Genomic DNA, 19864 nt, shown 5'->3' on the forward strand with positions numbered 1-19864 from the left:
ATGTCCATATTCCGGCACCACTGTGCCAGGGTCGGTGCCTCGGATGATCCCCATTTCTGCGCTATATCTCGCTTTGCTAACATCGTTCCAATGACCACCCATTGCCTTCCATATGATGTTAAGTTGTTTGGGCCCCACACATTCAATAGACAAACTCGGGGGTCAGGTGTGATCGGGATTTGTAAAGTTTGGGCCATCGTGCATGTTACTCTCCGCTAATAGTCCACCATGCTGGACAGGACCATAGGGTGTGATACAATGTGCCCTCCTCTCCGCAATGCCTCAGGCAGTAGGGGTGATCTGCTCTTTGGCATTTTGTGCAGAGTGGTGCGTGTATAGTATACTCGGTGCAATATTTTAAACTGCACCAACCTAAATCTTGATGAGATGCCAGCTTCTTTAGGCGACGCCAGCGCTGCATTCCAGTCTGTCTCATCTAGTTCTCCTATTTCCCCCTCCCATTTTTCCTTCAATTTCTGCAACGGGTCAGGTAAGTTGTTTATGAGTTTACGGTAAGTGAGGGAAGTAGCACTGGCCTCCATGTAGCCTGTAAGTAGTCGGTCCTCCAACGGGGCAGATTCTGGGACATTAGTGCCTGGTTCTATTGCTGACAGTAATGCGTGACGAATCTGTATGTAACGGTATGTTTCAGTAATGCCCAATTCGTACTGTTCCCTCAGGGTCTCAAACGAAACCACCCCATCCTTCATCCACATATCACCCACCGTGAAGATCCCAATATTGTCCCACTGTTCGAAGCCTTTACTGTGTCTCAGATTCCCCAAAATTCTGGAGTCCCACAGGGGTGTAAGTCGTGTAACTACTCCCTCCCATTTTAGTCGGGTTTGAGCTTTATGCCATAGCGTCACAGTGTGTTTAGTTGGGCCGCTGAGTTTTGCCATCAATCCTTTATTGTAGAGTGGGGCCAGAAGCGTGTTTGTCCCTAGCTGGCTCCTATCCGCCATATATGCCGGATCGTCCTGCGGCCTGTGTATCCACTGGTTAATCACTTTGAGGTGGGCTGCCCAGTAATATAGTTCCAAATTTGGGAGCGCTAGCCCCCCACTATACCAGTCTCGAATCAATTTCACATGCGCCACCCTGGCTGGTCTGTTTCCCCACAATAAGCTGGACAGTTGAGTCGATAGTTGTCAGAAGAACGATGATGGGAACAACACTGGCGTATTTTCCAGGACGTATAGGAAACGGGGTAGTGCCATCATCTTGAAAAGTGCGGCTCTGCCCAACAGTGTTAATGGGAGGGTTTTCCAGTGACGCATGTCTGATTTTAGTCTGTCGAGCAGCGGCCTGAGATTTAAGTCCTGAAAGGTCGCATGCTCTCGTGTGATTTGGATCCCTAGATATTTAAAGGAGGTGGATTCTAATAATAATGGGCAGTCCGCACTTAGGATCGGCGGCGTGCCGTGTAGCATATAGAGCACAGATTTCGTCCAATTTATTTTGTACCCCGAGGCTGTGCCATGCCTCTCTCACAAGGCCAGCAGTACCGGAATACCAGTTGCTAAGTCTGTTAGGTAGATCAACATGTCATCGGCATATAATGATACCCTGTCTTCCCAGTCGCCTCCCCACCGTATGCCCTTCAATAACTGGGTGGTCCTGATGATGGTGGCTAAGGGTTCCAGGACCAGTGCGAACAGGAGCGGCGAGAGTGGGCACCCTTGTCTCGTTCCCCTCGCTAGTGGTATTTGTCGAGATGCGCGACACAATTTTAATAAACACAAAAGGTCAAGGTTTACACCACACCTAATTAGGGTCCCAAATATTTTTTTAAAGTCTCAAAAGTGCACCCATAGTATATGTCCATGCATTAAGTGCAGATTAATGGCTTTCAGGAATTTACAGAAGTAGGCCAAGAAATAGTACTCCTAGAACATATTTGTCAATTGCATTTAAGCATGAACAAATATGCATGTGTAGATTAAAACCAATAATCAATCAGGACAGTCAGCTGTGCAGCTTTATAGTAAGAATGTACATCCAGAGTGGCAATGTCACCATCATAGGTGGATTTGTGGCTCTTGGAAAAAGCGATCCCGGACGGGCAGTGATTACACAAGAATCCTCACAGAAGGCAGTCAAAACGGGAGAAAAAGGAAGCAGATACGGGAAACTCTGAATCTGGTACAAGAGCCGGGGAAGGGTGACCATGTATCTTGAAGATGGCAGAGCGTCCACAGAAAGAAAGGTGCAACATCAATCAATCTGTCCAATTGTGTTTGTATATTCAAGGCCCATGCCCGGGACTCATTCACAGTAATATACACCCCAAAGTAGCTGAATGCCTGCGTAAACACCCGGCGCTCCGACACCCAAGACAGACCCGACATGCCCCCGTTCACTGAGTAAACTGAGGAATTACCGGGATGAACCCGGAGTCCAGGAAATCTCTTCAATATGTTGGTTATCTCGAGCGCACGCAGCTTTTGCTTCAGAGATCGGTCAAAAAAAATGAGCATGTCATTGGCATGTAACACAATCCTTTCTTCCGCGCCCAGTGCCCACTCAAATCCCATCAGCACGTCCACCCGCACACAACCCGCCAGAGGCTCTATGGTTAAAGCAAACAGGAGCGGGTAGATGTGGCATCACTGGTGTGTACCCCCTGAACCGGAGAGGGAGTGGAGGTGGCCCCACCCACTCTGACCTGGACAAACAGCTCCATGTAGAGGAGTTTCACACGGCTAATAAATCGAGAACCAAATTTCAGACTGGTCAGGAGAGAAAATACAGAAGGCCAAGCAAATGAGTCAAATGGCTGACAAAAGACTGCCTGTAGTGGCGCACTCTCTGCATGGTGGCTCTCAGGTGGGAACACTCACAATCACATTATACACTCACCTTAGTTGTGCTTCATAACGCAACCCGACATGAAACTCGATTGGTCTGGGCGAACCAAAGTAGATCCAACCTTGAGCAGCCGGTTAGCCAGTGACTGGGCCAAAACCTTGATCTTGCTGTTAAGAAGTGATATTGGGCGGTAGGACCTGCTGCACTCCTGTGGCTGGAATGGTTTCAGAATGACTATGATATCCGCAGTCCGAAGGTTCAGGGCTAGCAATTTCCCCTTCAGGGCCTCCTGGATGACTCCCAACAAGTGGGGGCTCATTAGTGCCCTTGTAAAATTCAGCTGGGAGACAGTCAGGACCCAGCGACCTCCTCGGCCAGAGCAGCATCAAGGCCACCTCTAGTTCTTCTGCGGTAATATCCAGCTCCAAGGATTACTTGTCCTGTGTTGTGAAGGTTCAGGCAGGGAGATCGCAGACAAATGACTCTACGTCTGAGGGGCTCGCACTGTCATGTTGGGCATATAGCGCATGATAATATTCTGCGAAGACGCCGGCGATTATTTGTTCGCTGACACAATTTCACAACGAGTATTCAAGACATTTTTGGATGGGATCCCACGAGAATACGGCAGTTCAAAGACAATGAAGGGTTTTACTGGATTTGTCCCCCCACTGATAGATGTGACTGAGTCGCTGTCCATGCCGAATGCGCCTCGTCCATCGGGGATTGACGCAAGACGAGTCTGGCATGCAGTGAGTCTCGAAGGTGCACCAAATCTGGGGAGGATCCAGTTCAAGAAGTCTCACTTCCAGCTCCCTCACCTTGGTATCAGTGCGTTCCCAGTGGGCTACCCAATACCTATTAATAAAACCCTAGATCGGGGCCTTCCGAGCCTCCCACAGGAGGCCGTTGGACGATGTTGGACCACATTATGATGAAGATATTCGTGGGTAGCATTGTGAAGGGCTGATTTGAACTCAGTGCCCGCTAGGGTCCAATTACTCAGCCGCCATAAGGGTGGGTCTCTCCTCTCCCCCAGTGCTACCTGCATCTCAACTGGTCTGCGGTCATGTGACCCTGGGACTTAGGCAAAAAGAAATAATCAAGTCGTGAGAATGTCTTGAGTAACCCGGAAAAAAATATGTGTCCCTAGTCCGTGGGGTGACAAAACCGCCAAGCGTCCAGCAGGCCCAGTGAGTCTTTGAAACGCAACGGGGGCGTCTGAACAACTGGTCCATTTGTGTATGGGCTACACTGTTCATGTCTTAACCAAGCAACCAGGAACTCCATAATGCCATAATGTGTGTTGTGCAAAAATGCCTCCGACAAGGGGGTGGGGCTGGGGGAAAGCCGGAAGGGGGTGGAGCGTATACATTGAGGAGGGAGAAGGACTTGCCTCGAAGGAGGCCCGATATCTCGACGGATCGGCCCTGGGCATCATGCCAAGTCGGATTGTGATGAATGGGACGTGTCTTTTGATAAGTGTAGCTACACCCTAAGGCCCCCTATAAAAATCTGGTAGTAAAAGACTTGCTGAAACCCCAGTCGTGCCAATAAGGGGCATTTGTCTCCCACAAGGAGAGTTTCCTGCAGGAGCAGAAAATCTGGACCCACACTTCGGGCAGCCCATACCCGTGTCCTGCATAATTTTTTTTAAGTAATCCATTGGAATTCCAGTTAAGCAACCACTAGGACCAAGTCCCTTCAGTGGTATGCAAGTCAACCGCTGTGGGGGTCAATGAGCAAGCTGTGCATGAGGCATGGGGGTGAGCACTCTCATTGAGCACAAGCAATGGTGTGTATGCCTTCTGCGTGATGCAAATAATGACAACACAAACTGTAAAGGACGATAACCTCAACCCTTCCACTTTGAGAACGAGAAGTACCTGTTTTTGTACAAACATCAGGGTGCCACCAACCAAACCCACAAGAGACCAACCCTCTCTCTAATTGTCGCATAAAACTCACCCAACAAAAACCCATTTCATCAACCGGGGAATGAGTGCAAGAGGCCTACAGTAACGCAGAGGGACCCACCCCACACCCGGCAATCAGAACTATAAGGAAAACATAGCATAGGTAATGGATATATTAAATACAAGACAGATTGGCATGCAAAACATCAGGCAGAGAGCATCAGTAAGTCGTGACAGCTTTGGGATACAGAATTGGGTGCCAGCCAGGTAGTGACAAAGGCAGTTGTGTTCAACCCCCTCAGGATGCCCACCATACGGATATTATTCCGCCAGGGGTGCCCCTCTGCATCCTCCACCCAGGCCACCATTCGCTGGAGAGTTGTCACCTCAGATTGGCAGGTCAGCAAGGAGCCACCCACTTCAGATAACTTGGTCTCATGATCCACAACTTTGTCTGCTGTGTTGAGTAGGTCCTGATGGGTAAGCAAGAGATTCGTACAAAGCTCCCTAATCTTACCATCGGCAGAGGCGCGTAGTTCCATGATAGTTTGTAGGACAGGGGATTCCTCAGGTGTTGATGGGGCTTACATGCCAGCGTGTTCAGGCAAAGGGTCCGCAGAGGAAGTAGGATTAGTGTACTTATTAATCTTTCCCTGTGTGGAAGGTTGGGTCAGTTTGTCTTTCCCCATGGTGGATAGCCCTAGAGGGAGCGTCCCCATGCCAAAAGCACCAAGGAAGAATTTATGTTACCAGGGGTGCACTCCTAAATGTGTTGAAGCGCCGGTGTGTGGAGCCCCCTAGGTGTCACTCAGCTGCACCAGCTAATAGCATGAAACAATCATATGTGCCTCTCAAAGCCTTGTGGAGCAAGACCGACACGAGGTGTTTTACTGCCATCACTCCCGATCCGGGCATTCTCACCACCCCGATCTGGCCGCCAAATCCTCCACACAGAGGGAGAGAGGCCTTCACCCCACAATTCAAGTTTCTTGCCAAGATAACTGAGAGGTTATGAATTTCTTGGAATCTCATTCTTGGCTTCATTCACACTAATCAGGGCACTGATCCAGCTCAAACACAGAGACAATAAAAACTGCGGCCACAAATTACATGAGACTCATGCTGGATGAGGTTGGCAGTGCCATCCTCGTGCTTCTTGATCTGTTGGCTGTATTTGACAAGGTCTCTCATGAAATCCTGGTAACCAGGAGGAGGGATACAGTAATGGGGGAACAGATCTGTGTTGCTTTTGTGCCCTCTTGACAGGACGACTCTATGAAGTTTCCTTAGCCACCTCTTTTTCTGCTTTATTTTAGATTCTTGTATCGCGCTGGAATCAATCCCGTAAGGGTATCTCCGCGCTTTGCTCTTCCAAGGCTAAGCATGCTTTACAGCTGCAATGTAGGTGATTATTGTGGTGGGAATGCTTCTCGGAACAGTAGAGTTTTCAAGGATTTCCTGAAAGACAGGTGGTTAGTAGACAGTCTTAAATCAGAGGGAAGTTTGTTCCATAGAGCGGGGCCAATTGAAGAGAATGCTCGATCTCCCTGTCTAGATTTTTTTGTGACAGGTGGTTTCAGGAGAGCTTGGTTGCAGGAGCGAAGTGACCGACAGGGTTTATATAGCTCCAATGATTGGGAGAGATATTTAGGACTATCTCCATATAAAATTTTATGAACCGTGCAGCATATTTTAAAGCTGATTCGCTGCCGTACAGGGAGCCAATGCAGCTCTTCTAACAGAGGCTTGGATGGAGTCCTGGGTGGTGCACTCATGACCAGTCTAGCCGCCGTATTCTGGACTACCTGCAAACGTCCCACCGCATCTGCATTAGCAAGTGTCAGCAGGGCGTTGCAGTAGTCTAGGCGGCTAGTAACCAGGGCCTGTACGAGGGTCTTCCTGTAGGTATCAGGAAGGTACGGGAAGACTCGTCTTAAGAGGCCGATAGTGTGAAAGCACAATCCCACGATATGGTTAGTGTGTTCCTTGAGGGTTAGGTTTTGATCAATTTTTACCCCTAGGTTTTTAACATGTGGCTTTGATGTTGGGACTGGACCTAGGTCCAGCGGCCACCAGTCAGGAGACCACAGAAGATTTGCTTTGCCGAAGAGCATGATCTCTGTTTTTGTGACGTTGCATTGGAGGTAATTAGCGGCCATCCAATGTGACACTGCCCTCATACCCTCAGCAAAGTTTTCCTTGACTTTATGGTCAAGGGAGCTGAAAGGGTAGAGGAGCTGAGTGTCATCAGCGTAGGAGACAGGTGTGAACCCATATTTTCGTACAATCTCAGCAAGGGGGGCCACATAAACATTAAATAATGTAGGGCTAAGACAGGAGCCCTGTGGCACCCCTTTCGTGAGCACCCTCGAGATGGAACTATAGGGGCCCAAGCTGATAGATTGAGATCTCCCGGAAAGGAAACTCTCCAGCCAGGATAGTACTAGGCCTCCTATCCCCACTCCCTGCAGACGGCTGAGAAGGATGTCGTGGGACACGGTATCGAAGGCCGCAGACAGGTCCAACAGCACTAGAATCATGGAGCCCCCTCTGTCCTGTGACATTTTGATCTTATCAGTCACCGAGAGGAGGGCTGATTCAGTGCTGTGGTTGGGCCTGAACCCAGATTGAGATTGGTCCAGGCCCCCTGTCGCCTCGATAAAGCTGGAAATGATGGTATTCGCGTGTTTCTCAGCCAGTTTGCTAATGAAAGGGAGGAGGGAGATGGGGCGAAGGTTGGAGAGCTCTGACCAGGGTAGGGTGGTGTTTTTACGAATAGGGTTCACAACCGCTTCTTTCCAATGTTGTGGGAGTTTTCCTTCGGCAAAGGAAAGATTTATTATCTTGTGGATGGATGGGCCTAAGGATTCTGTCAAGGAAGAGATCAATTTAGCAGGGATCAGGTCGTTAGGTGAACCGGTCTTCATCTTGTTAATGAGTGTTTCCAGTTGCTGCAGGGTTATTTCTGGGAATACATTAAGAGTATTCCCAGGGGTCGTCATAAGGGGAGTTTCAGAGGCATCATTCTTTAGTGGGCCTGCGACTTGCATGATTTTCTTATATATCCCCTCAATTTTATCTTCAAAAAACTGGGAGATATTATTGCAGAGGTCTTGGGAGAAGGTGTCAGGGCTCTCACACATTGCTGGACTAGTAAAGGCCTTTATGACCCTAAATAGCTCTCGAGTGGAATACCCTGGTGACTGAACACATTTCTCAATTGTTACAAAAGGAGTTGAAGAATAAGTCCCACTGGAGGCCAGTGGGTTTCTCAGCAATCTTTTCTTAGTATGAAAGCCATGTAATCAATCCCAGATTACTGAATGACTTTGTCATATACTGACACATCACAATGAAAATCATTCCTTGTCAAAGAGAGTCCCTTCATGAACAGTCTGGTTGGCCAAGCTGGATATGAGGTTTTATGTTTATTTTCCTCATTTACTTGCATTGATGTGGAGGCAATTTTAGGCACAGGCAGCTAAAATAAGGGCAAAATCTGGAAGCTCCAGCCTGAATAAGGCATGTTAGCAAATAAGGCTCACTGGTAGGTAGATCACTGTAACAGCGAAATGAAATGAAATGAAAATGGGTTTTGTAGAGCACATATAGCTGCCCGGGGGCGTCCCAGCGCTGAGTGCTAACAAGTGTTCTCAGTTGGGATGTAATGCAGAACAAAAACACACTATTTATTGAACAGAAAAGTTTTCAGGTGTTTTCTAAAAGAGGTAAGGTCCGAGTTGGACCTTAGGTGAAAAGGTAAACTGTTCCACTGTTCCACTGATCTAGACCGTTTAACCTTTGGCACAACAGCAAGTAAGGCGTTGGTAGACCGAAGCTGTCTGCTAGGAAGGTAAGGAGTAATTAAAGGGCGACTGATCACTGGACCAGTTTCCCAAAAGGATTGGTGGGCGACACAGAGAGATTTGAAACTGATCCTGTCCTTCACCGAGAGCCAGTGTAGTCTTGTTAGTCCAGCTTTCACAGAGGTCCTACGGGGGATTTGGAGCAGGGTCCGAGCCGCACAGTTTTGAATCACTTGTAGCTTCTTTAGTGTGAAATCTGGGGCCCCAAGGTAAAGCGCATTCCCGAAATCTAACCTAGAGAGAATCAGTCCTTGGACCACAATTTGTCTCGCCTCAAAAGGTAACAACGGAAGAATCTTCCTCAACATTCTAATGAGGCCAAAACAGGTGGCAGATAGTACAACGGCCTGATGGTCAAACGTCAAGGACTTGTCCAGCCAGACACCCAGGCTCTTGATGGCATCCCTGGGGACTGGAGGAGTGCTCAGGCAAGCTGGCCAGATCTGGTTGATCGCAGATGGAGCTGGATGTCCCAACATCATGACCTCTGTCTTGTCCCCATTAAGTTTGAGACAAGACAGGGTCATCCAGCTGCTGACCTCACTCAGGCATCCCGCCAGGTCCACTGTGCCCACAGGGTCTCCAGCCCGCGTGAGAGAGACCACCAGCTGGGTATCTTCCGCGTAGGTCACGATCTTAATACCATACAGACGGACGATCCCAGCCAGCGGTCTCATATAGATGTTAAACAACGTCGGGCTTAGTGAAGAACCCTGCGGGACTCCACAGTCCAAGGGCCTGCTGGTAGAGATGGTGGCTCCCTCAAAGACCTGAAATTTTCTATTGGATAGGAATGACCAAATCCACTCCAGCGCTCCTCCTTGAATCCCAATTTCCCGGAGGCGCAGCAATAAGATTGTATGATTTACAGTATCAAAAGCGGCACTCAGATCGAGGAGGATGACTGCCACCGATCCTCCCCGATCTAAGATGCCCCTTGTTTCCTCCAGGACCGCCAGTAAAGCGGATTCCGTCCCATGTTTGGGGCGGAAGCCGGCCTGCGAGGGATCAAGGAGACTGTTTTCCTCCAGAAAATTGGTCAAGAGGCTGTTGATATATTTTTCCAGTAGCTTACTGGCCCAAGGGAGAAGGGAGATTGGACGATAATTGCTGAAATTGTTAACGCTCAGATTAGGCCTCTTAACAAGTGCCTTTACCCTGGCTTCTTTCCACTTAGAAGGAACTGTGTTGGTGGAAATTGAGGCATTGAGTACCTTCAGCATAACCGGGAGAATGGTCTGACTGACGGTCCTTAAAAAACTGGGAAGGGCGGGATCGCTGGGGGAAATTTAGAAGGAACTATTGATAGGGCCACTGGAAAATGTGATTCTCGTGCCCCAGATTTTTTCGCATTATTAAGGATTTGTCGCATTTGCCACATAATCCAAAATCTGCTGCTTAATCTGCAGAATTTATAAAAAAATAAATGTGTTTCTAGCTTACATGGATCAAAACTTACAAAAAATCTGCAGCATGTATTTGTGTGTGTTGGAAGACACTTTGCAAAGGTTAACTGGTTATGTTTCAGTTGCTTATTTATGTATTTGGTTGTTAACCTGGTACTGCTGAGGTGAACTCTTTGCTGAGACAGTATTACCATATGTAAAAAGTATACAATAATGAAGTAATACTATGGAAATGTGCCGCATACTTTGTCTTTTCTTGCCGCATAATTTTGTCCACCCTGCCACATAATTCCAGTAGCCCCGACTATAGATAGTGACATAATGCATGATTAGCCAATCCTTCGTTCGTACACACATCCAGCAGCAACTGATTTCACTCACCATTTTATCGATTTCGAAAATTCAAAGCGACCTCTGATGCTAACGTCCTCCTGTTGGTGCCCTCAGCACGATAACAGTTGTTTATTTAAGAGAAAAGCCTTCATACGTCCGGATTAAATATATTTCCACTAATTATCGTATGTGAACGTGTCAGTCACTTCAACATACTCAACGCACTCATTATCAAAAAGGTTTAAGATATATTTCAATATTACTTTTGGCGACAACAGCCCTACATGCATACGGTTCTCCAAATGCACCTCCCACTTCCTGTTTGAAAGAGAACACAGCCACGGTGCCGAAAGCCCAACAGCGCCACCTGCCGGTACTTTGATCGTAGTCATCCGGCAGTCAGTGTAATTAGAAAGTAGAAACAGGACAGAGTTAGACAGGCAGTAGTAACAAGTGCGACGGGAAAGTTTGACTTTTTCGGCAACCAGTTTTCTGATGAGCGGGTCGACATCAATCCATAAATACAAAAACATACAATATCAGAATAGTCAAAGTGGCTTGGTAGACTTAAGGGGCTATGTATGCAACTATTCAGTGTTATGGATTAGTAACGGCCCTTCTTGTCATGCTTTGATTGTGATTGCATTTATATAGTGCTTCATATTGGAGGGAGGCGGGCAAACCAACAAATTAACAGGGTCTGGCTTGTTTCTCAGAGTCCGTGCGAGCGTCGTGCACTGAAAATTTTAGCTATATAAATCGTAAAAAAACCCCATATAAAATATGATTCTCTTCAAACTTAAAAAAACGTTTTTTCTTTAACAAATGGAGGCTTTGACATTAATACGTAACATTGTAGCAAGCCAGGCTCTGAGTATAGTGACGGTGCCACCTGGCCCGTCCAGGCAATACTCACGCACTCACACACTCCGAGGGGGTTGAATAAAGGGGCGCAAGACCGCTCGGAGTCTGGGCCCGTGACAGTAAACCAGTGTGGTTGTCCCTTATTGCATCCACGCAGCACGAGTCCAGCCAGGCCTGGACGCCACATTGGAGACGAGGCGGGTCCTTACCCACACCTCTGCCGTGCCTCACTTGCAGTGCCTGCCCCTGTTGCCGGTGATCGAGGCTGCCTGCTGCCGCGGAGGAGCTCCGTGCAACGTGTGTGGCCCGCCCTGCTGGGTCCGCGTGTGCTGCCTCGGCAGGAGCTCACCCGGCTGCACTTTGGTGGACGTGCATCGTCATGTCCATGGCTGCCCCCCTACCACCATTCAGCGAACTTTCCGACCCCATCACAGCTGCGGCGCGCTGGAAGTCCTGGATTGGCCGCCTGGACCATTACTTTGTGGGCATGTGAGAAACTGATGGGACAGTAAAGAGGTCACTCCTCATGTGCTATGGAGGGGGTGAGCTGTATGATTTGTTTGTGACACTGCCCGACGCAGGAGCGGACGACGACCACGAGGGGGCAGTTGCAGCCCTAAAACAGACATTTCACCCCAGATAAACCCCGACTTCGAGCGATTCAAGCTCCGTCAGGCAAGACAAGGGGAGGCCAAGACCATTGATGTTTTCTACGCTCGTCTACGGAAACTGGCGAGTTTGTGTACCAGAGAGAGGAGATCAGGGCACAAGTCATTCAGGGGTGTCGCTCAGTGACGCTACACCCTCTGATACGCCAACAACCGGGCATCAGTCTGGATGAGATTGTCATGCTCGCCAGGTCTCACTAGCTGCCCAATGCTCGTGCGGACGAGATGGAGATGGAGGCGGCCCTCAACCAACCTACGCCGCAGACTGCATCAACACAAATCCCTGTGATCAAAGAGGAGAGCGACGGCCGGCGGCATCATGGGGTACCACAAGACCACCCCAAAGAAACGCATGTGGAAACTGTGGGTTGGACCACCCTCGAGCAGGCAGATGTTTTGCAAAAGGAAAGGCCGTCTCCCAATGTGGAAAAATCAACTACTTCACAAAGGTTTGCAGGAGTGGCAGTGGGAGAACAACCGCCCCAAGTCAGTGCGGACCGACAGCAGCGCTGAGGCAGATGACGCTTGAGGACTCTCTACATCAGACAGACACCACTCGCCTGGGTTTGTACTCGGAGCAGAAGATGATGACGTATTCTTCGTGTTGTTCGTTGGCCGAGAAGGTTCCCGGCGCTGGCCGCCACCCATGTGTACCTTCACTGTGGCCGGCTACCCTGTGAGTGCTCTCATTGACACCGGGGCGTCAGTAAACGTAATGGACAGTGAACAGTATGAGCGTCTCTCTCCGCGTCCTCAGCCCCTACCGTTCAAGGCAAGGATATATACATACAATGGAAATGAGCTGCTTTCCCTCCGAGGAGTGATGGAAGTCGATTTTGTCAGAGAGGGTCATCGTCTCAAAACAAGATTTCATGTCACAGAAGGACAGCGAGGAGCCCTCCTCAGTTGTCACACGGCGGAGGGCCTTGAGTTAGTTTTCCTTGCAAACCAGGTCCACGATCTGCACGCTTGTGAAATTCTCAAAGATTTCCCCATGTTGTTCGAAGGCCTGGGATGCCTAAGAGGGAAGACGTTCAAGCTGCACATTGACCCAACAGTCAAGCCTGTGGCGTTGAGGCACTGTCGGGTGCCATTCCATTTGCTCCCTCAAGTGGAGGAGGAGCTGAAGAAGCTGGAGCAGCTTGGCGTGATAGAGGAGGTGTCATGCCCCACTCTGTGGGTGTAGCCGTAGGTCGTGGCCCCCAAACCAAAGCAGCCAGGAGCCATTCGGCTCTGTGTTGACATGCACCTTCCAACCAAGGCCGCAAATAGGGAACGTCATCTTACACCCACTATGGACGACATTGTGGCCGACCTCAACGGCGCCAATGGTTTACCAAACTCTATCTCAATGCCGGCTACCATCAGCTAGAGCTCCAACCTGACAGCAGAAACATCACGACCTTCTCCACTCACGTGGGGCTGCATCGGTACAAGAGACTGAGCTTCGGAGTATCCTCGGTGGCGGAGGTGTTTCAGAATGCGATAAGGGAGATGCTCACCGAGCTGCAGGGTGTCATAAATTTGAGCAACGACATCCTCGTATTCTCCAAGATGCTGGGAGAGTACCATGTGCATCTCAAGGCCACCCTTCAAAGGCTGGCGGAAAATGGACTCACCCTGCACCGAGCTAAGTGCTCTTTTTATCATGAGTCGGTGGATTTCTTCGGCTACATTTTCTTCAGAGATGGCCTGCGGGTTGATCCGAAGAAAGCAGCGGACATTTGAGCTGCTCCGGGTCCTACGTTGCCCACCGAAGTCCTCAGCTTCCTCAGGATGGCCACATATTGTGGCCGGTTCATCCCCAATCTGTCGTCCCTCTCTGAGCCACTATGCACTCTCAAAAAGTCTGGGTAGCCATGGGTCTGATCCACGAAGGAGGATATGGCTTTCCATGCCATCAAGGAGGCCCTCATCGTTGACCAGATGATGGCATACTTTCGGCCCCATCGGCGCACCAAAGTGGTACTTGACGCAAGCCCTGTAGGTCTGGGAGCGGTTCTGATGCAAGAGACAGAATCTAAGAAGGGGGTCCCAACCGCATACGCCAGCCGGGAATGGAGATGCACTATGCGCAGATAGTGCGCGAAGCCCTGGCCATCAAATGGGCATGCCAACATTTCCATCTCTATTTGTATGGACATGAATTTCAGGTGGTCACATATCACAAGTCAACAGCACATCTGGGCTGGGTCCTCTACGTATAGAGAGGTGGGCAGTTCAACTGCAAGCATATCACTTAGAGGTGGTTTTTCATCCAGGGGTCAACAACCCAGCCGACTTCCTGTCAAGGCACCTAGGACTGCCTGTGCCATCCGCACCACAGCCCGATGAAGACAACACCGAAGAATATGTCAGGATGGTGTCCCTTGAGGAATGCCCAGTTGCCCTCATGCTTGAAGACATTGGCAAGGCGACCAAGTCTGATGAGTGCCTCGTCAAGGTCAAGACCACATTAGGCAACAGGAACTGGCGGCACTTCCTCGACGGGATCAGTGCCCTGACAGCGGACGAGAAGCTGTTTCGGCAACATATGTGGAAAGCGCAGAGCGAACTCAGCGAGGGTCTCTATGGAGTTGCTCTTCAGGGCAATACCCTTGTCATTCCGAAGAGCCTTCAGGAGAGAGTGGTCCATCTGGCACACCAGGGGCATCAAGGGATCTCCAAGACAAAAGCCAGGTTATGGAGCAAGGTCTGGTTTCCGGGCATGGTCGAGGAAGTCATCCGGACGTGCCATTCTTGCAGAATCAAGAGCAGCGATCCGGCAGCCCATCCTGTGATTACTGAGGACCCATGCCATGAGCCCTGGACCAAAGTGAGTGTCGATTTTGGGTCGTTTCCTGATGGCTGAAAATGGTGTTCACCTACTTGCATTCCAAGTTTCCAGTGGTGGAAGTGGTGTCATCAACAGCTTTTCAGCATGTACGGACCACGCTGGAGCATGTTTTTGCCATGATAGGACTGCCGGAAGAGATCAAGTCAGACAACAGCCCACCATTTCAAGCTCGAGAATTTCAGGAGTACTTGGCCTCCCCGGCCATTTGACATCGCAAGATCAGGCCACAGTGGCCTCAGGCAAATGGGGAAGTGGAGCAGTTCATGCGAACTAGGAACCGAGCTCTCCAGATTGGAGTGGAAAGGGGAGAGGAGGCTGAACAGTGCCTTCCGCAGTTCCTAAGTGCCTATCGCCAGACACCGCACTGCACCAACCAATGTGCACCGGCCCACCTTGTGTTCCATAGAGTACTGAGTGACAGTGTCTCAGTGGACCCATCGTGGAGCCCTCCAGCACTGAATCCAGAAGCCGCCCAAGCCTGGCGAAAAGCGACCAATGACGAAACAAGTCAGGATCGAAGAGCACGGCCAAGTAACATCCAAGTTGGTTACAGGGTCATCGTGAAAGACCGCTACCCTGGCTGGAAGTATCGCACCCCGTATGGGCTAACGGTATGAGAATTTATCAATGTGCAAGGGACCATGGTGTCGGTCATGCGTTGGACTCGTGTAGTCACCAGAAACGCATTCTGGTTCAAGAAAGTGGAGTATGAGATCGTGCCGGCAGATGGTGCCACCGGTGGGTCTGAAGAAGAAGAAGGAACAGCCTTAAAGAGCACTCCCAATCAGTAGCCCGGCGCCTGTGTCACGTCAAGAAGAAGGAGAGTCTGGAATAGGAGAACAGCAGAGCCCTGAGGCCGTGTCCCCTGAATCAGGAGAGAGAGCCACGGGTTCAGGAGGAGAAGAGAATTCCCGGGCCAGAGGTATGGTCTCCGGCCGAACCCTGTCCCTAGCAGAAGGCTGAAGGACTTTGCGGCCCATCCACGCAATACTCACGCACGCACGCACGCACGCACGCACCCCGAGGGCGGGCTCACCTGAGGGGTTAAATAAAGGGGCATAAGACCGCTCGGGGTCTTGGCCTGTAACAGTAAACCAGTGTGGTTGTCCCTTATTGCTGCGGAGTCATGCTAGAGGCCTAGCCTCCACAGAGCGCGCGTCCAGCCACGCCTGGACGTCACAATGAGACGTACTTATTAAAAGTGACAGTTTTAAAACATGAATTTAGAACCCTTCCTAAACTGACACCACCCTGGCACCAGTGTTATCAATGAACTAACAGGCAAAACAGTTGTCATAGCATGTATGTGGCCCAGATTCTAAAAGACAGACCAGTTTTACAGTCTACAAACTCAATAGGTTTTTGCATAGCTGGTATTTTCAACTCATATTTTTGAAGGTGCTTTTATATGGGATGATGAAGAAAAAGGAGGATTTGTAAAAATAGAATACTTGAGTAAAATCACACAATTTTGTTACGTGGGGAAGTTGTGAATAATACAGGTATTCTGGTTTCACTTTGCACAAATCAGGCAATAAATTGGTATATCATTTCCTCTCCTTTTAACCTCAAATGCCCTCTTTTTACCTCTTTTTTGCAGAAGAGGGAAGCGTAGCGTTGCCACCTTTCCAAGAGAAAAATACCAGTCATTTGTTGTTGTTTTAAGAGTCTGAAAAGGCCAGGACATGAGACTAAATACGACTTCAAATGAATTAGTATGTATTCATTTGTAACATGACTTTTCTAGTTCAGTTTTTTTTCAGTTTTAATCTTTATTTCGTTGACTTGCAACATAAAAGATACAATAAAATACAACAAAACATAATAAAATTCACCACATATAAAACTTACAGTTCATTATAGTTGAGCACCCCGTTATAGGAGCGACATTTCATCATATTTGGACACACAAGATTACAATTTTATATTTGACACAGGAAATAAATAAATATGTTAAAATGTTTAAAAATCAGATTAAAAAAGCATTAAATTGATTCTAACAACCGGGAATTTGAGAAGACACAAATGACTAGACATAATTCATAATTTACAAGATTTCAGGATGGCAGTTTTTCCTTGTTTAAAATGAAAGGTTTAGTTTCCGTCTAGTGTAGTAAACGGACAATAAGAATTTACTGATTCCGAACACAAATACTTGGCTGGTGTCCGTACTTAGGATCCTACCAGCTTCCCTATGTGAGATAGAACCAATATTGCGGCACAAGGGGACTATCCATCTTTTCCTTGCCTTAACGTAGCTAGGGCAGAAAAACAATATATGATAAATGTCCTCCCTTTGATTCTTAGTGCATAAACTGCAATAGTCATTCTCTGTCTTCCCCCATCTTTTCTCTGTTACTTTGGATTTCAACGTTCCGTATCTAAATTGGAATCTATCTAAGAGGATCTGTAGGCCGCGTGGTGTTTGCGAAATTAAAATTGTGTTATCTGCGAAGAGGAGGGACGCAACATGTTCCCCTCCTAATCGGGGCGAATCATTATCATAATTTTCCATATAGGCTGCGATGTCATTTACATAAAGGGAGAAAAGTGTGGGGGCCAGTACGCATCCCTGGCGTACTCCCCGTTTTATGGGGATTGGGTCTGTAAGTTCCCCATTTGGGCCCCACCTAACTTTGGCGTAATTCTCCTGGTGCAAGCCCATTACGAGTTTTAACAATTCGCCTGGCAGCCCTTGCCTATTCAGAGTTTTCCAAAGTAGGTCACGGGGAATTAGGTCAAATGCTGCTCGCAGGTCTACAAAGGTCACATACAGGTGACCCTTGCGAATTATGACGTATTTCCAGTACAAGCAGCATAGCCTAAATACCTGGTCTATAGTACCTGTTTTATTCCTAAATCCCGCCTGGTATTTGGATAAAACTGACTCATCCTCCAGCCATGAATTTATTCGATTTAAAATATGTCTAGCATAGATCTTCTGTGTTATGTCTAAAAGACTAATGGGGCGATAATTGGCTGGATCACCACAATCCCCTTTTTTAAAAATGGTAATAATTTCTGCGCCGTTCCATGTGTCCGGAATATGGTCGCTAGCTGCAACTATGTTAAATAGGTGATTCAGATAGGGTGCCCAAACTTCAACATTGCACAGATAGAGATCGCCCGGAATTTTGTCTAGTCCAGGCGCCTTCCCTTTCTTTACCGTGGCAATTGCTGTCTCTGTTTCATGTATGTTAAACACTACCGGAGGGATATTAGCTGGTATTGTGACAGTGAGTGCGTCTGTTGCAACAAGATCAGTTGGAGTTTTGGCTGCATATAGTGATGTAAAATGTTTAACCCAATGTTAGACCTGACATCATTGGCTTGAGTCTCTCCTCCATTTTTTCTGTTTAGCAGGCCTCACAATCAAAGCCAGTAAGTGCCAGATTGGGCAGGGTTCGGTGGTGTACTTGGGGCACCAAGTAGGGAGCTGCAAGCTTGCCCCCCTGCAACCCAAGATTGATACCATCCTGGCTTGGGCGCCGCCCAAAACCCAAACTCAGGTGAGAGCCTTCTTAGGACTCACGGGTTATTACAGGAGGTTTGTCAAGGATTACGGTAACATTGTGCGCCCCTTGACTTCGCTGACTTCCAGGAAGCAGCCACGAAACGTGATCTGGACTAATGCCTGTCAAACGGCCTTCGACACCCTGAAAACTGCAATGTGCACAGCACCTATACTCCAGGCACCCGACTTCTCGAAAGAATTTATTGTCCAGACGGGCGCTTCAGAGCATGGCGTGGGGGCTGTTCTAGCTCAGGTAAATGAAGAGGGCCGAGACTTGCCTGTAGCCTTCATCAGTAGGAGGTTACTTCCCAGGGAAACGAGGTGGAGTGCGATAGAGAGAGAAGCATTTGCTGTGGTCTGGGCGCTGAAGAAGCTAAGACCCTACCTGTTTGGGACTCACTTCCGGGTTCAGACAGACCACAGGCCCCTCAGATGGTTGATGCAGATGAGGGGGGAGAATCCGAAACTGTTGAGGTGGTCCATTTCCCTACAGGGGATGGACTTTACGGTGGAACACCGCCCTGGTACAGATCACGCCAATGCTGATGGTCTGTCCAGATTTTTCCGCCTTAGTGAAGAAGACTCCCTAGGTCAAGGGTAGTTCTCCCCACATTTCAGCTGGAGGGGACACGTGTTAGACCTGACATCATTGGCTTGAGTCTCTCCTCCATTTTTTCTGTTTGCCTCCACTGTTTTTCGATGTTTTGCTGGTATATGCTTTGGGCGCGGTGTCACTGCTGATCAGTGCCACAGCGCAAGTGCTCCCTATGTTAAATTGATGTATCTATAGTATCCATGTCTGGCTTATTTGGTTTACTATTTACAAAAAGGGGGTGGTGATGAACAGAGTGTCTGAGTTAAACAGACCACTCTTACCCAGTCCAAAGATCAGGGCTTGATCCATCACCGTTATTTATCTCACTGCCCCATCCCAGCTCAGAACCTGGCTATATGCAAATTAGTCTGTCCCTGGCCCAGTGCATCATGGGAACAGGGCAGACCAAACTACCAAGCCAATTCTTCACCAGAAAGGAGACAAGCTACCAGGGACCGGTTTCTGGCATTTCAGCCTTCTTCGGCCCGGCTTGCTTGAATCCTGATGGAGCAGTGAGAAAGGGACTCATGTCTGAGTATACCCTGCCACACCTATAGTGGCCAAAACGATTTACAAAAAGGGGGTGGTGATGAACAGAGTGTCAGAGTTAAACAGACCACTCTTACCCAGTCCAAAGATCAGGGCTTGATCCATCACCGTTATTTATCTCACTGCCCCATCCCAGCTCAGAACCTGGCTATATGCAAATTAGTCTGTCCCTGGCCCAGTGCATCATGGGAACAGGGCAGACCAAACTACCAAGCCAATTCTTCACCAGAAAGGAGACAAGCTACCAGGGACCGGTTTCTGGCATTTCAGCCTTCTTCGGCCCGGCTTGCTTGAATCCTGATGGAGCAGTGAGAAAGGGACTCATGTCTGAGTATACCCTGCCACACCTATAGTGGCCAAAACGATTTACAAAAAGGGGGTGGTGATGAACAGAGTGTCTGAGTTAAACAGACCACTCTTACCCAGTCCAAAGATCAGGGCTTGATCCATCACCGTTATTTATCTCACTGCCCCATCCCAGCTCAGAACCTGGCTATATGCAAATT

At 48.7% G+C, this 19864-nt stretch overlaps 1 protein-coding gene across 1 annotated transcript in view; it reads right to left on the reverse strand.

The window, feature by feature from the left end:
* C3_1H5orf63 (chromosome 3_1 C5orf63 homolog) overlaps positions 1 to 10655 on the reverse strand; it is a 47522-nt gene extending 36867 nt beyond the window's left edge. The window contains exon 1 of the mRNA XM_086961112.1: positions 10381 to 10655. Coding sequence (XP_086817238.1) covers positions 10381 to 10383 — 3 coding nt within the window. The 5' untranslated portion in view covers positions 10384 to 10655. The remainder of the gene's footprint in view (positions 1 to 10380) is intronic.
* Between the last annotated feature and the right edge of the window lie 9209 nt (positions 10656 to 19864).

This window comes from Lissotriton vulgaris, chromosome 3_1, assembly GCF_964263255.1.
Source record: "Lissotriton vulgaris chromosome 3_1, aLisVul1.2, whole genome shotgun sequence".
Classification (NCBI taxonomy): Eukaryota; Metazoa; Chordata; class Amphibia; order Caudata; family Salamandridae; genus Lissotriton; species Lissotriton vulgaris.